Below are 15,471 nucleotides of genomic sequence, written 5' to 3' on the forward strand. Positions count from 1 at the left end.
CCCCCTATCTCGTTTTGTACCTTGAATATAAAGGTAGGAAGTTGAGAAACAAAAATACAAACCTTAATGGCTTCAATGTTTTTTTGCTTGATATCAGCAGGAGAGTGGAGGGAAGTAAATTTTGCTAGCGAAGTCACAAAGGCATCTCTGTGCGTTTTTAAGGACATTACAGAAGTGACATGGATGGCATGGTGGAAACCCTCCAGACATAATGTTGTAATGACTGCATCATCACTTTGGTCAAGTGGAACACTGAAAGCTGCCAACATAGGAGCCCAACACACCTCAACCATAAATCTGAGTATAACCACATCCGAGGCTGCATAATAAACTGACCTACAGTGGAAAACAAAAATTAGAAACCACGACATACACTTTTTCAGGTACCTCCAAGTATAAAAATCATAGCAAAATAGCAAAATAGAAATAACAATAAGATCAGAAGCCAGCAGTAAGGACCTGACCAACCACTAACTCCCAAAGAATTGACTATCAGAACATAAGTTTGAAGATGCCCAAAAGAGAAAAGAACGGCAAAAAGAACCAACATGGGTGAAGCAGACCACCGCACAAGAGCGTGCAAAACAAAAATGCACAATAAAGGAAGCTTCTTACTCAGATTTGCGAGCTTTTTCTTTAAACCTCTCTTGCATATGCCTAATAAGATCATCACTGGTCTCCATGTACATATCATCACCACGCCTAGGAACAACAATATTTAAGATAGTATCTAAGCCAAGTAATCTACTTGAGTTTGTCGGCTGCTTCTGTTGCGGACCCAAACCATCGTCCTTCATCTTTATCTCATTTCTAGATATCCTTTCATACAATGCACGTAGATATTCCTCAGGCAAATCTTTTCCATCATCTATACCACGATTATTTCTAATAAAACCATCAGCTGTCATCTGCAAGTTGTAATTGAAAAATTAATAATGAGTTAACTTGTTTGAACATTACACAAGCTTAAAACAAGCTTGGAGTAGGACATCCCTCAAGAGGGATTTAAATATGTACCTTGCTCTTCACCGTAGGGTTATGTGCATCCGTGTTGAGCAATATGACAGAGTAAGCGAGGACATATGCCGTATCAGCGCTAGAAAAAGCCTTTGGATTACATTTACAGTAACGCTCAGCAAACTTTTCCATGATACGATCAATTTTCTGGGCTTCCCCTGGCAGCCTAAATCCCCGGAGAAAGGCTCGAATTGCCTCATCAAATTCCATGCCTTGAAATTCGAAAGAATCCACATATGCATGCATCACTTTAAGAGATAGGTCCTCCCTTTCCCCCAAATAATCCCCTACCAAAGTCTTGTTTAACCCGGATGCATCTTTGAGAAAAGCTGCTATTTCCTCTGGTGAGTCCCCCACCTTGTTTGCCTTGATTAGAAATTCAATGCCTTTCTTAGGTTTCTGGTTGAAAATAGAAATACCTTCCTGCCATCAATAAAACCAAATCAGGTTTTAGCTGACAGGCTGAGACAAAAGTCAATGAGCGCCGAATGAAACTTTAGGTAACTTAATACTTTTACCTGAAGTTCGAGCTTGTAAGCTCGGCGCTGCTCTATTGCTAAGGCATCAGAAGTCCCACTGGACAATTCAGACTGGGATTCTGATCTTTCAAAACCCCCATGGCCTCCATCCCCCTTACCATTTTCCACCGGATGACTTCCTTCTTCAAGATTTCTATCATCAATTTCTAGCAATTTTGCAGAATAAGGATCTGGAAGACGCAACTGCTTATTCACCCATACTCCCATAGACCTTAAAACAGCAACTAAGCATTTCATGGCTTCAAGCTTCATGGCTGCTTCCTGAGGTGGCAACAAGGTAGTGACTGTACCAGGAGGCACTCCTTGAGCAGTCTTAAGGAGACCATTCACCATCCTAAAAACAAGGTATAGAAAACAAACACGGAAATAAATGTCAACTTTAGATAGTGCACACTAATTCTTGATCCAGCGCTTATACAACAAAAATAAAATAAACAGATTCAGGGCATAAAGACATAGATAAACCAAAATACCACATCAATTCATACCTCTCAAATATATTGGATGAGTTGACATCACAATCATAGTTGATAAAGATATCTACCAAAATCTGTGAATCAATGCAGAGCTTGTCCAGGAACCGAAGCACTATCATCTTCTGTTGAAAATCAGGTTGAGCAACATTCTCTAACACTCTTAGAACAATCATAGGGAAGAACACCCCAATCTCTGCCTTCAGCCCAGCACGAAATCTTGAAACCAAGCTAAGTAAAATCGAGCAGGAAAGCTGGAAAATGATCATAAGATTTGAAGCACTGTTCTTCAGCAAGGAGAGACACAGATACTGCTTGATGGCGCCTAAGAACCTGTTTCATAATGAATTGATACTAGATTTTCAGAAAATAACACCAACAACTAAATAACATTCTGCGCAAAGCAACTATCAAGAAGATGGAGAAGATAAACTAGCAATCTCCGATGTTGAAAGCTTAGGAAAAAAAAGGCTGAAACTAGAGATAGCATAACAAACTACCTAATGTGGCTTATAAAAATGCAAGAAGATAAGCGAAGCAAACCTATCGCTGGTTCTAAAGACAGCACCAGCATTCTCGAGTAGAATCTTCAATAGCTCGAGAGCCACAATCTTCCCTCTCATCAACTCAGGATCTTCCTTGGGAGGCGTCTTCATGGACAGCTTGCAAAGTGCCCTGAAAACCAAGAAGGCGTCTCTTCTCAGCTTATTCCCAATCTGAACCTCAGAATCATCGTCTTTCTCCACTTCCCCATCGGCCAGCTCCCCTTTTCTTCCTTCGAGAGCCGACTTATACATGCTGATCTCCCAGTACTTGGCATCCAACATATCCTTATCAGTAGAATCCAACAGATCCGTCGGGTTCGCAGTCCCGGGCAAAGAAGACTCGAAGGCTCCGTCATGGCCGCCGAAGGTGCCCTTGGCGTTAGCTGAATTGAAGACTCCGTCGAAATCCTGCATAATTTTGGTGATGAAACCTTGAACGGACTGCGTGGTGGATGGGTCAGATTCAGATTTGTCCATGGGCTCCATAAGCTCGGCGACGACGATGGGCTGAATGGGGACAGTAGATGAATCGGCCTCCATTCTTCTGAAGACGATAACAGACATCTGGACGAGCGAGGCCTTAGCGGTGGCCTGATTAACGACGTTTCTGCTACCCAAGTAGATGCCATAACAAGTCCTGACGATCTGCAGCAGAGAGTCTCCATGGATCCTGAGGGAGATAGAAGTAACAGCAGTTAAGAGCGTCTTGAGGAGGAGTAACTCGAGTCCTTCATCGTCGAGCTCGTGACACTTGCAGATGGTTTCAATGAGCTTGGAAAGGAGTAGCGCCTCAGGTCCGCCGGTGGGATCGGCCTCACCGCGAACATAGCCATGAGCAATAAGCTTCTGGATGCAATCGACGGCCGGATCGACAATCTTGAGAACGGCGGTGGAGGAGGCGTTAATGAGAGGGCTGAGGATGATCTCGGACTCGGCGAGAGAGTACTCGGCGGCTCCCCCGTCGTGAAGGGGACCGGGAAGGGAAGATCCAGAATCAGAGTCGGCGAGAGGAGAAGAATTATCAGGAGATCTGAGGCGCTCGATGACGGATTTGCACTCGTGAGCGAGCTTGGAGTGCTTACGCCAGGAGGCGTTCTTAATGACCTTGTCCAGAGCTGGGATCACTACTCGAGCTAAGCGGGAATCGACTTCCGTAGAAGCCATTACCAATCACAACTCCCACCCCGCTAATTCAGTAATTCCTCCTCAGATCTATCGCCTCCCTCTGAGTATGTATGTATGTAGCCACTAGCCAGCCAGAGAGAGAAAAGAACAAATCTGTTTCGATCGAACCAAAAGCAAACGTCTTATCAGGGCTGGCGGTGAGTCGTATCGTCTCGTCGACTCAGTGAACATCTACGAAGAAAGAAAGGGGAAGAAGAAGAAGAAGGAGGAGACGAGACAAACAAACAAACAAACAAACAAAAAAGAGAGAGAGAGAGAGCTTCAGTGAAGCAGATTTGGATCGCCGTCCTCTCCATAAATGACTAAAATACCCTTCAACAGTGGCGCTATGTTTGTTTCCTTCTTTTTACTTAAAGCAGCGAATTGGAGGGCAAAACTGGTACTTTGGAAATGAGGAAATCTATTATATCTCTCTGTTGACCGCCCCGGTGGACTCCCCGGTACTATGTCGGGTAGTACTACTTCGTATGAAACCGAAAAATAATCAAAATATAATTGAATCCGAATTTTACACTAATAATGGATCCTAAATCACTCTACCCGAAGGATTCACAAGAAGCTGTTTCACTTACATTAAGTTTTCATGTTATTCGTTAACTTAACCACATGTCTTTAACAAAAAAAACTTAACCACATGTATAAATAAGAGACTAAGTATATACCATTCATAGAAACAAATAGTGCTATTAATATTTAAAAAGAGATTACCTTTATTGACTTTTTTTAGTAAATGCATTAAAGGATATTCATATGTACATATAAATAATATAATTACCTCATTTTTACGGTATAGAAACGCTATTTCAAAATTTAAAAAAAAAAAATGATAAGGAACTAGATATTCACCGCAGTACATCGCGAGACTACTTTGTAATAAAAATAAAATATTATTTGCTTTGTATATTAACTATATTAATAACTGATATTTAATTTGTATTTTTTAAAATGTACAACCTTTATATATTAGTTAGTGTAAAAAATATTTTGTTTGAGGTTTATTGTTTTATATTATAGCAACTATAACATACAATTAAATATTGTGTGTGTTTATAGAATTAATTCTTATTGTTTTGTAAAATTGGAAACTTAATATTAATAAAATTAATTATAAACTTAATACTTAATATTAAAGGGAGTGGTTTCTATTGTTTTAGAAATTTTATTAGGATGGAAAATCTTGTTTTCCAAAATTAAAATTTAATATTAATTAACTAAATGAAAAAGAAAATTAATAATTAATGCCAACAACATGTTTGTAAATATTTTCTAACTTCAGAATTTATTTGTTAAATGTCTCCAAAAATGTATATATAGATTTTGGTTTAGTTCGTCTTGACCGGTTTAGTGGAAAGCATATAAAAGTGTGATGCACAACATTTGTCAATTCTCAACATCTCATATCGGAAAGTTATGATAAATCCGTAAATAATGGTTTTTAAAAAGTCTCTTTCTCTTGTCATTGACTAATGATTTGACTCTATAACAGTTTCGATTGTGGAAATTTACCGAAGGGTTACTTCTTTACACATTTGAAGTTACTACAATCTGTCCGGATTTGGTAATGTATCGTTGTTCACCTGCTTATGTATCTTATTATATTCTTCTTTAGCCGCGGTTGTAATTAAAACCTAAGTACAACATTCTTACCACAAAAAAAAAAAAATTTCGTCATCAGATCTGTTAGCTTTAGTTTTGAATACTTCTATTTATAAAATAACTGCAGCGTCCAAGGCATAGCATGCACGAATGTTTTGGACTATCTGTAAACGCATTAGTGGATAATCATGTAGATGTTAGGGCCACTATTCATTTATTACAATATGGCCCATGAAAATACCAGGCCATAATTCTAATGAAGGCCCAACATAATAAGGCCCATATGGAAGCAGCAGCGCTTTGTGGTGTGAGAGCAGAGCAGACATCATCCTCTCTTCTCCACCGGTCTAATCTAATTTATCCACCCAACTCGTCGCCGTAGTCTCTCTGTCTATGAACTTTGCTTTTCTCTCTCCAGTTAAATAATTTTGTAAGTAATCATAGAAGCTCAATTCTGTAGTATTTCTATCTATGATCCTAAGGGCGGAAGCAGCCTTTACTTTTCTGAGGTACATGAGAATTGTCCCGTTTTATTCTAGATAGATTCCGGAGAGGTTCTTTGAGGTGGTTCTATAATGGGAATGTATAGCTGCGACGCAGTAGTGTTGTTGAGCTTCGGCTTGAAATGTCCATTAGTTGTTATTGGAAGCCATAGGCATCGGATCCCATTACTTGTAGAATCTCCTCGTCAAATTAGTTGCAAATGTAGTAGTGCCGCCCTTGGCGAGGTTGTAGTAGTAGTAGACAAGGAGGAGGGTACAGAACAACGAACCCCTAGGTTTAGTTCCGGTCTGAATCTGACAGATGAACAAGATGAGGCAATTACTCGGATTCCTATAAAGATGTCAAAACGTTGTCAAGCGCTTATGAGGCAGATTATATGCTTCTCCAGCGAAAAGGGGAGCTTTTGTGATTTGTTGGCTGCTTGGGTCAGGAGGATGAGCCCCATCAGAGCTGACTGGCTTTCTCTTCTTAAAGAGTTGAAGAATCTTGACTCTCCCTTCTATATCAATGTACTTTTGTTCTCTTTCCTCCTTCCCTACTCCTGTTCTTTGTCTTGTTGGTTTTGACTTTTTCTTTTTAATTTGTTAAGTTTTTGAATCACTCAATCTTGTTCCTGTAGGTGGCTGAATTTTCGCTGCTCGAAGATTCCTTTGAAGCCAATCCCCGTGACTATACCAAGATCATCCATTACTATGGGAAGCTTAACCAAGTGGAAGAAGCTGAAAGAACTCTTCTTGCCATGAAGAACCGAGGCTTTCTCATTGATCAGGTTACCCTTACTGCTATGGTTCAGTTGTACAGCAAGGCAGGCTATCATAAACTGGCTGAAGATACTTTCAACGACATCAAATTGCTTGGGGAACCACTAGATTATCGATCCTATGGTTCTATGATTATGGCCTACATTAGAGCTGGTGCTCCCGAGAAAGGAGAGGCCTTACTCAGAGATATGGATTCCCAAGAAATCTGTGCGGGAAGGGAGGTTTACAAGGCATTGTTGAGAGCCTACTCGATGGGTGGAGACGCACAAGGAGCCAAGCGGGTTTTTGATGCTGTTCAAATCGCCGGGATCACTCCTGATGTAAAGCTATGCGGACTGCTCATAAACGCATACAGTGTCTTGGGACAGAGCCAGAATGCGCGTTTGGCATTTGAGAATATGAGAAAAGCGGGAATCAAAGCTACTGATAAGTGCGTGGCTCTTGTATTGGCTGCATATGAGAAGGAAGAAAAGCTTAATGAAGCATTAGGGTTCTTGGTTGAGCTTGAGAAAGACTCTATAATGATTGAGAAAGAAGCTTCTGCTGTGTTGGCTCGGTGGTTTAAGAAGCTTGGTGTTGTTGAAGAAGTTGAATTACTTCTCAGGGAGTTTTCATCTAGCCAGTCTAAACCCCTCTAAGCATGCTTGAAGCGAGATGCAAGCTTTCCTGTTTCTATAATGAGAGCCTGCACTGCGTGCTGTTTTGTCTGGCCACCAAAACAGCATATGGTTTTTCTTATTTGCATTTTGAAGATTTTGTACGTATATATTATTATTATACGCCAACTTAATTCGGTTCTTTTCAATTAACTTGTATCTCAGAATAAAGTTTTTGATTCGGTTCTATTTAATTAACTTGTATCTCAGAATCTGTATACATCAAAAGGTCGAACTAGAACTAGAAAGGGAAATTGATACAAAAGCAAGTAGAGAAGGAGTGGCAGAGGACTGAGAAGGAGTAGAGACATGTGGCTAGATGAAAACTCCCTGAGAAGTAGTTCAGGAAGTTGTAATTGCACGTCCTCTGTACCCGATGGCCCCATTATTAAAAATTACTCTTTTCTATGAGTAATTTTCTAAGTTTTCTATGGGTAAACGGTAAACGTAAATCTATCATATTTACCCATATTAAAAATTAAGAGTATATAATAGAAAAAGGAATAGTACGTATTCTTTTTGTATGTTTGATTTCACTCTGTTATTAGTTATTACAAAGAACTAATATTTATATATATAAACAATATTTTTTGTTTCATCTTTTTATTCACCTCCTATTAGCTTAGCAATGAAAATATATTAATGTACATGTAATATTATACTATAAATAAAACAAAAAGAAATTAAGGAACAAAATCTATATACTTAGTTACTAATATCGTTGTAAATTGAAATTATTCATTTACTCACACCCATCCCTCCACCAAAACAGAACGGTACTCTACTATCCTATGATGTATACAAATTCTATTGCGCTAGATTTAGTGTATATAACTATATATTAATTAAAAACAATCGTCTGGTAATACTAGCTATTTATAATTTGAGTGCGATAGAGTTCTTTGTTTTAATATATATAGTGTCGATGCTTGTATTTCTTGCAAAAAAAAATACAAGTTGTATAAATTAGCTACGATATAAATGAATGATCCCTAGACAGCCTCTGGGATGTATAGCTATTTTGGTCTTTTGCCAAAAAAACCTAACTTGTGGAAGGCTTGGTGGGCAAGGTAGGTATACTCTGCTCATCCCTGAAGAAGTTATCAGGATCCACGGCTGTTTTCACTTTGACCAACCGATCAAAACTCTCACCGAAATACTTTCTCCCGTAAAGCTCAGCTTCTCTGTAACTGTTTGGGCCATGGCTGTTGATCCCGATGTCAAGATCCCTGTAGTTGAGATACGTGTGTCTTGGATTCTTGGTGACGAAAGGAGCCATGTAGCTGTAGAAGCTTCTCGTCTTTTCCATGAAACTGCTCTCCGCTTCTGTGCCAGGGTCTTTCCAGTTCATCGAATGCTGGACCTTGAAAAGCCTCTTCCTGTGCGGGAATGGAGTCGCCGTCGTAGCCACCTCGCTCATTTTCCCTCCGTACGGATTGAACACTAGCCCTAGCTTCCCAGCCTCCATCATCTTCTTAAACAGGAAATCTAAACCTTCTTTGCTGATCTCTGTCTCCACGTAATCCGATTTCCTTTTCAAGAAAGACGCCGAATCCGGGTTCCGATCCAGCAGGATCTCCGGTTCGATCATAGTGGCGTTGTCGTTGTTGGCCCACCACATCACCGACTGTATCCACGTCATCTCCGTGCAGTTCTCCGGCTTCAGACCAAGCTCGGGTAACTCTTTGCTCAGCAGAGACATGAGATCGCTCTGTTGCCCCAAGAACATAGCCACCACCGACGCTCGGACCGTCTGAGTAGTGTTCCTGGTCACGGGCTGCATCATTAGCCTCATGAACAGATCCGGGCTTGTCTTGGGAGCAACGAACTGCCATTTGTGGACCATGTCAAGTGCGTTCTCTTCGAGGGTTTTCTCCACTCTGAAAACAGTCACCCTCGGAGGAACAGGCACGAGTTTGATCTTGAAAGACAAGATCACGCCGAAGCTCGAGCCGCCTCCTCCTCCGATCGCCCAAAACAAATCCTCTCCCATCGACTTCCGATCGAGGATACATCCGTTCACGTCTACGATCTTGGCGTCGGTGACGTAATCGACGGAAAGTCCGTATTTTCTGATCATGTTTCCGTAGCCTCCGCCGCTAATGTGACCTCCGGCGCCTACCGTGGGACAAACTCCGGCGGGAAACCCGTGAGTTTTGCTCTTCTGCCAGATGTTGTAATAAACCTCGCCGAGAGTAGCGCCGGCTCCAACCCAAGCGGAGCCGCCGTCGTCTAACATGTCGACGGTGATGTTGCGGAGGAAGGACATGTCGAGGACGAAGAAAGGGCGGTCAGAGATGTAGGAAACGCCGTCGTAGTCATGGCCGCCGCTGCGAGTCTTGAGCTGGAAGTTGAGAGATTTGGTGCAGAGGACGGTGGCCTGGACGTGAGACTCAGAACGCGCCGCGATAACGATCAAAGGTTTGGGAGACGTGGAAGTGTTGAAACGCGCGTTTCGGATGTAGGCGCGTAGGGTTGGGGTGTAGCTGGCACTGCTTTGTGGCAGAACAACGTCGCATAGGTTCTCGGGAGGAGCGCCTGTGTGGTTGCTGAAACATTGGAGAAAGCTTTCGTAGATAGGGTTGGGCGGAGCCGTGGCAATAGAAGTAGAAACGAAAAAGAATAATAATATGAGAAAGACAAAACAAGAGAGCTTCATTTGATTTGTTACAAGAAAATAAACTCTCTTGTTCTCTCTCTCTTTGGTTTGTTTAGAAATCTTTTCCGTTGTGTTGTCATGTTTAATTAGTAGTAGTAGTATTTATAGTAGATTTTGATTCCTGAATTTCAGTTATAATTCCTCCTATCCATAGACCATAGTCATTATTATGATCCATTTGATTGATGGTTAAAGCGTGTTGTACGGGATTCTTAAATTTCTTGCTTTTGTGGTTCAGGAGTGGAGGGTCTTCACGTATATATATAATCATCCAAATGATTCTTTTCACTATTAGAGCATGGCCATTGGACATCCTCAAATGAGTATCTCTATCTTTTAATAATATTTAAAATAATATTAATCTCTTCACACTCTTGTTTTTAATTTTTTGTTCCCTATTAGTCATCTTTGAGTGTCTAATTTTTTTGTATTAAAAATATAATATCAGTAGATGTTCCTTCAAATCATATATTGATGTAAGTAAAATTGGTCTATTTTGTTCACCTTAACACACATAAAAGCACCTTATCACATGGACATGAAATAAACAGTAGTACATAACAATTTGAGAGAAATAAACCAAATCTGTATCAAATATAGCAATGTAAATACATTAACCGTAGCCTAGACCATGAGCAGGGGGGACAGAGCTTACTATTCCATCATAAGTTGGGCAGTCTTTTGAAGGCAATGGTGCACTAATGTCGATGGAGGAGGGAAGATGAACCAACTCAGCTCGATTTTCAACTATGGCATCTGCGACAGAATCAGCTGTTGGTTTCTTCTCTCCACTACAAAGAAGACAGAAATAAGAAATCTTTAAGTTCTTTTATGTATGTTACAATATATCACTTGGATAACTAAATCATTAACATCCATCAGTTTACTTTAGATAATGAATACTTAGAGAATTATCAGAATAACGGTGAATTGATTAATTTTCATGAAATCTAATGGCTGAAGCGATTATAAACTTGGTTTAACAAGAGACAATCCCATCTTTGATTTGGTAATGAACATTCCCTGTTCCTTTGCACATGGTGCACCGTAATGCCTGCCACCCATTACAAGTTTTGCAATAATCCCTGACCAACAGAATAAAAAAAAATGCTCATTTCACTGGATGACCTTAAACATGTGAACCACAAAAAAATTCTCTAACTCAGAATAAAAATGCATACATAAACTAAGACTAACTTCAAATCTTGAAAGCTGACCTTTGGCATATGACTTTCTTTCCCAAATCCAATGCAATGTCATAAGTTCCAAGTGTAGCAACCGCCTGCAATTCATTGGAACTTGAATGATAAAAAAAGGTTCCATATACCACAAACTAAAACAAACATCTTCCAGTTTCCTAAATTGATTCTTATCTAACAAAACTTTGATTCATACTGCTAATTAAAGTTCAAAACTTTAGGAAACAACCAGAGAGAAATTGTCACGGAAACATCATATACGAGAAAACACCGGAAAGAAAATGATAGACTCCAAGCTAGAAACTGAGCAAAACCAACAAAAAGTTTCATCCTTTACGACAGCTAAGAACAGAGAAGGCAACTCACGAAAACAGAGAGGTTAGACAGTTTTGAGATGAATTCAGGGATGCCAAAGCCAAGAGTGAAAGGAGACAAGAAAAGCTTGATTGGTAAATCGAGAATGTCTATTACTTGAACGGAGCATCTGCGAACTATGTCACGTTCTGTATCAGTCGACCTGGTCCTCTCGACATTGGAGGCGAGAATTGCTTGAACTGAGCATCAATGTCTTCTCCTCCGAAATCAATCGATTAATACCCAGAATTGAAGAGATCATTTTTAACTGGAAAACCGATGGGTTGTGAATCGACTTATGAAAAATCGATTCTTCTCCCTATCTCTTCTCTCGTTTGTTTCGAAACAGATAGAGAACCAAATGCAGCAAAAAAGTAAAAAAACACAAAAAAAAAAAAAAACAAAAACAAACACCAGCAATAGAATTATGACACCTAGCGGGTCTCTCAGTGTCTTATTTTCTCTATGCAAAAACAAACACAGTTCTCTGAAATTAAACGATTAAAACTTTATTTTTATTACGTTTTATTATTAAACAAATAAAACTCATCCCATAGGTATACTAATTATAAAATTTGTAGCAAATATGTAACTTCTTAATTTTTTTTGTCAACCATTAGACCACAACAGGCCGGTCCATTAGCCTAATCCCTACATTCGTAGGAAGCGGGACTCGATCCCGGGTGTGGTGGTGTCTTGTGCATTAAGGACTTACCTTTGGCCACTGCACTAAGGTCACTTCACCTTCTTAACTTATGCCCTTTAAAAAAAAAAAAAAAAAACTTCTTAATTTATCGATGGTAGAGAGTTTGGTAAGGGACGGGTTAACAATAAAATACTTCGTTAGTTAAATATTGATGTAAAAAACAAAAAACAAAAAATTGAATTATATGTACTGTATATTTAAACTTTTTGATTAGTTTTGTCATCCTAAAACCAAAAATAAATAGTTAATGGTTATGTATTAATTTTTGTATATGACGAATTAGAGACCTAGCTAGATATATAACAAACACTTAATTTACAATTAATTATTATATGTATACTAGATTAGGATCCGCAGTACATCGCGGGGCAAAATTATTTATAACTAATATATTTAAATTATAATTTGTATTTGTTGGTAAATATGTTATAATTATATAATAATTGTTAACTAAAACATATAATACCGCAATATAATTTATTTTTACATAATATTTATTTAATCAATTTAATTATATATATCTATTCTCTCATACTGACAATGTTAACAAAATAATGAAATTAAATGATGTTTTACCCGTATAATTTTAAATTAATAATATTTTTTAATTTTATATAAATATCGATAAAATCCGTTCCGCTATATAACCTCATCCTGAGATATTTTAACTCACACTATATCATCTTAATTTTTAATATTTATTGTGTATCTACGGTATAATATTTATCATATTTAACTTTTTCAAAGTATTAAACATTTTTCATATTTAACCTTTTAAAAATCTTTAAAATAAAGAACCGGAATAAACCAAATAAAAGTTTTTAAAGTTTGAATGTCTGATAAATCAAAGTTTCTACTCATTTGTATTCAAAATAATTTTGGTCTCTTGTATAGTATGACTCTAAATCATTGCCCAATTTTTTAAACGATGTGGAATATTGTACCTGTATTTTTTATTCATCTATTGAGTAATATATGTCCGTTTTTAAAATTTTGTATTATACGATATACAGGAAAAAATCACAATTTTTATTAACTAAATGTATTATAGAATAATTCAAGATAATTTAAATATAAACTCAAATAAAAAAGAAAAATAATCATATATTTATGTTTGAATGAAGTAGAAAGATTTACTTATTTTTTTAAATCTTTCCTATATTTAATTTTGAAGTTTTGGTAACTAATATTAAAGTTAATGAATTAAATGTAAAAACTTTCAAAAAGTATTTTTGGCAAAAACTGATGCAAAAATAATAATATAGATATATATATGCACCAAGGCAAGTAAATCTCTCTTGAGCAATTGAGTGCGAGATAAACTAAAGGTTTAATTAGGTCTTCACCGCCGTCAATCTCACCTCTACCGTCGTTATGACTGCCGCCGAAGTCCCAAAACTCTTGCCGGTTAGTTGTCGACTCTTTTTAACTTTGATTTCGGATTCCTTTTTTTCTTAATTACCTCTTGCCTTGTTAATTTCTACCATCATGGGGAAAATTGTTTCCTCGGGGTTATTTCTTTTGTTTTTGGGTTAGCTAGCTAGGTAGATCTATTCAATAAACCAATTAACATAGAGTTTGACTGGAGACTGCGGGTAATTAGAGTTTTTTAATTAGATGGAAGGAAACGATAAACATAATTAGGTTGTAGTAACTACTACAACTTTTTGTTGACCATCGTCGTAATGGATTTTATTAGAAATCAAAACGAACTAACAAGTACATTAGCAAAACTCATAAAACCAGACGACCAAGACAAAAGAGAAAAAAAAACATATCAAACTTTTTGATTGACGTTTAATTTTATCACTTTTCATCACCGAAAGGAAATTAATTAACACTATAACGTGCATGTATATTACTAAACTTGGCTTACTCGTATGTGTAACATTTTCTTATAGTTCCATCTTATAACAAGGAATTGATGATTTACTCTAAACTGAGATTAGCTTTTGTTTTGTAGATGGAAGAAACCCTCAAAGACATGTGGAAACGCAGAATTCGATTTGTTATCGAGTGAGTGTCATATCTATTTATAATTAGCACGCATTACTTACATCGTTCCCTACCTCATCATTATCATCTGTATACGCACATTTAAATATGCAAGCTAGCGTCGTTTGGATTAATCATCCACATATATCTTAATGACAGGATGACCTCCGGAGTTGTCTACTCGATAGTGATGCATTCTGTGATCATCACAGCATATGCATTTTTCATTTTTCGAATTTTCTATACAGAAGGGTTTGATCTCGACAAGTTTGGCAATGTGTGCGCCCCCATCATCTTATCTTACCTTCCCTTTGGCATAGCTGAAGTTGTGGCCAGAAGGTTTTATAGTGATGAAGAGCCGCTGACTGTCACTAAAATTGGGCATTTTGCTCAATTTTACGGATGTATGATGCTCCTTTCCTACATGCATCCATCAAATCCCATCGAGGGTGTAGTCTTTTTCTTCGTTGGGGCAACACTTGTATATTGGACTTTTTTTGTTTTATTCGCCTTTTGTATTCTTGCTTTTTTGGAAGATAAACACTTAACCGAACCACTGGTTTAGGGTCTCTTGTATCTCTTCTTGAGGGATTCATTACTTAGCAAAAGTTGGAGAAATTGGCTACATTCACACATTGAAGCGGAAAGACGTTATTGGTTTGCTTGGGTAGCAAGTTTTTCAGTTTAGAGATTTGTGACTCTGTTTCTCTCTGTCTTTTTCTTTTTAAACTCTGTTATTAAACTTATTGATATCCAGATTGGTTAATCGAATGGATTTCCATGGTTCTGCTCTCAAAATATTTTGAAAATGCCCCTTCTTCAACGGGTTTTCAGCTTGTTACATTTACCAAATTAGATCACTTATGCATTGATTCGACTCATGAACTTAGTCTGTAACACAAACAGATAGTCGTTATCAACGCGAGGTGTTGTCATTTCATACTATTCTTGAGTTTTTTGGTTGACAAGAACTATTTCCCACCGCAGGGTATGAATCTCTGTTTTGCATTTGACAAATTTTGGTTGTCTATTACGCTGGAGCTAAAGACTTGGTTTCTCTGTTTATGTTGGCAGATTGTATAAGTTTTGGTTGTGTGTTATAATGTCATATTCTTAAGCCCAAGTGGAAAACATAACAAACAAAAAGAAGCAAGCAAACAGAGTGATATATGTGTTTTCTGTAACATGCATATAGTAGTAATACGCGCGCATGTAGAAACCACACAAGAAATCAACACTTAACTGATAAAGATAATAACGCAGTCGCACACATACGTAGTTT

General features: G+C 38.0%; 3 protein-coding genes and 1 long non-coding RNA gene across 4 annotated transcripts; 1 reads left to right on the forward strand and 3 right to left on the reverse strand.

Moving 5' to 3' along the window:
- LOC104759045 (brefeldin A-inhibited guanine nucleotide-exchange protein 3-like) lies at positions 156–3,994 on the reverse strand. The gene is made up of 6 exons (XM_019239621.1): positions 2,573–3,994; positions 2,045–2,362; positions 1,536–1,890; positions 1,018–1,440; positions 616–908; positions 156–331 (listed from the first exon to the last, which is right to left on the reverse strand). Exons 1-6 carry the CDS (start codon positions 3,736–3,738, stop codon positions 286–288), a joined length of 2,601 nt encoding a protein of 866 aa, XP_019095166.1. The 5' UTR covers positions 3,739–3,994; the 3' UTR covers positions 156–285.
- LOC104754352 (pentatricopeptide repeat-containing protein At1g01970-like) lies at positions 5,689–7,470 on the forward strand. The gene is made up of 2 exons (XM_010476525.2): positions 5,689–6,368; positions 6,479–7,470. The coding sequence occupies exons 1-2, from the start codon at positions 5,931–5,933 to the stop codon at positions 7,256–7,258; spliced, it is 1,218 nt and encodes a 405-aa protein (XP_010474827.1). The 5' UTR covers positions 5,689–5,930; the 3' UTR covers positions 7,259–7,470.
- Positions 8,143–9,996, reverse strand: LOC104754353 (reticuline oxidase-like protein). Its single transcript, XM_010476526.1, has one exon. The coding sequence runs from the start codon at positions 9,933–9,935 to the stop codon at positions 8,319–8,321; it is 1,617 nt and encodes a 538-aa protein (XP_010474828.1). The 5' UTR covers positions 9,936–9,996; the 3' UTR covers positions 8,143–8,318.
- On the reverse strand, positions 10,413–11,872 carry LOC104754354. The gene is made up of 3 exons (XR_762110.1): positions 11,501–11,872; positions 11,153–11,217; positions 10,413–11,020 (listed from the first exon to the last, which is right to left on the reverse strand). It is a non-coding gene; the product is annotated as an uncharacterized LOC104754354 (long non-coding RNA).

This window comes from Camelina sativa, chromosome 17 (genome assembly GCF_000633955.1).
Source record: "Camelina sativa cultivar DH55 chromosome 17, Cs, whole genome shotgun sequence".
Classification (NCBI taxonomy): domain Eukaryota; kingdom Viridiplantae; phylum Streptophyta; class Magnoliopsida; order Brassicales; family Brassicaceae; genus Camelina; species Camelina sativa.

What these genes read in the sequence shown, in the direction of transcription:
- LOC104759045 (XM_019239621.1), bottom strand. Translation starts at nt 3,738, where the DNA reads ATGGCTTCTACGGAAGTCGATTCCCGCTTAGCTCGAGTAGTGATCCCA. An exon ending in TCATCCAATATATTTGAGAG is followed by an intron (nt 1,891 to 2,044) that starts GTATGAATTGAT and finishes CCTTGTTTTTAG; the next exon opens with GATGGTGAATGGTCTCCTTA. An exon ending in GAAAAAGCTCGCAAATCTGA is followed by an intron (nt 332 to 615) that starts GTAAGAAGCTTC and finishes ACTGTAGGTCAG; the next exon opens with TTTATTATGCAGCCTCGGAT.
- LOC104754352 (XM_010476525.2), top strand. Translation starts at nt 5,931, where the DNA reads ATGGGAATGTATAGCTGCGACGCAGTAGTGTTGTTGAGCTTCGGCTTG. An exon ending in ACTCTCCCTTCTATATCAAT is followed by an intron (nt 6,369 to 6,478) that starts GTACTTTTGTTC and finishes TTGTTCCTGTAG; the next exon opens with GTGGCTGAATTTTCGCTGCT.
- LOC104754353 (XM_010476526.1), bottom strand. Translation starts at nt 9,935, where the DNA reads ATGAAGCTCTCTTGTTTTGTCTTTCTCATATTATTATTCTTTTTCGTT.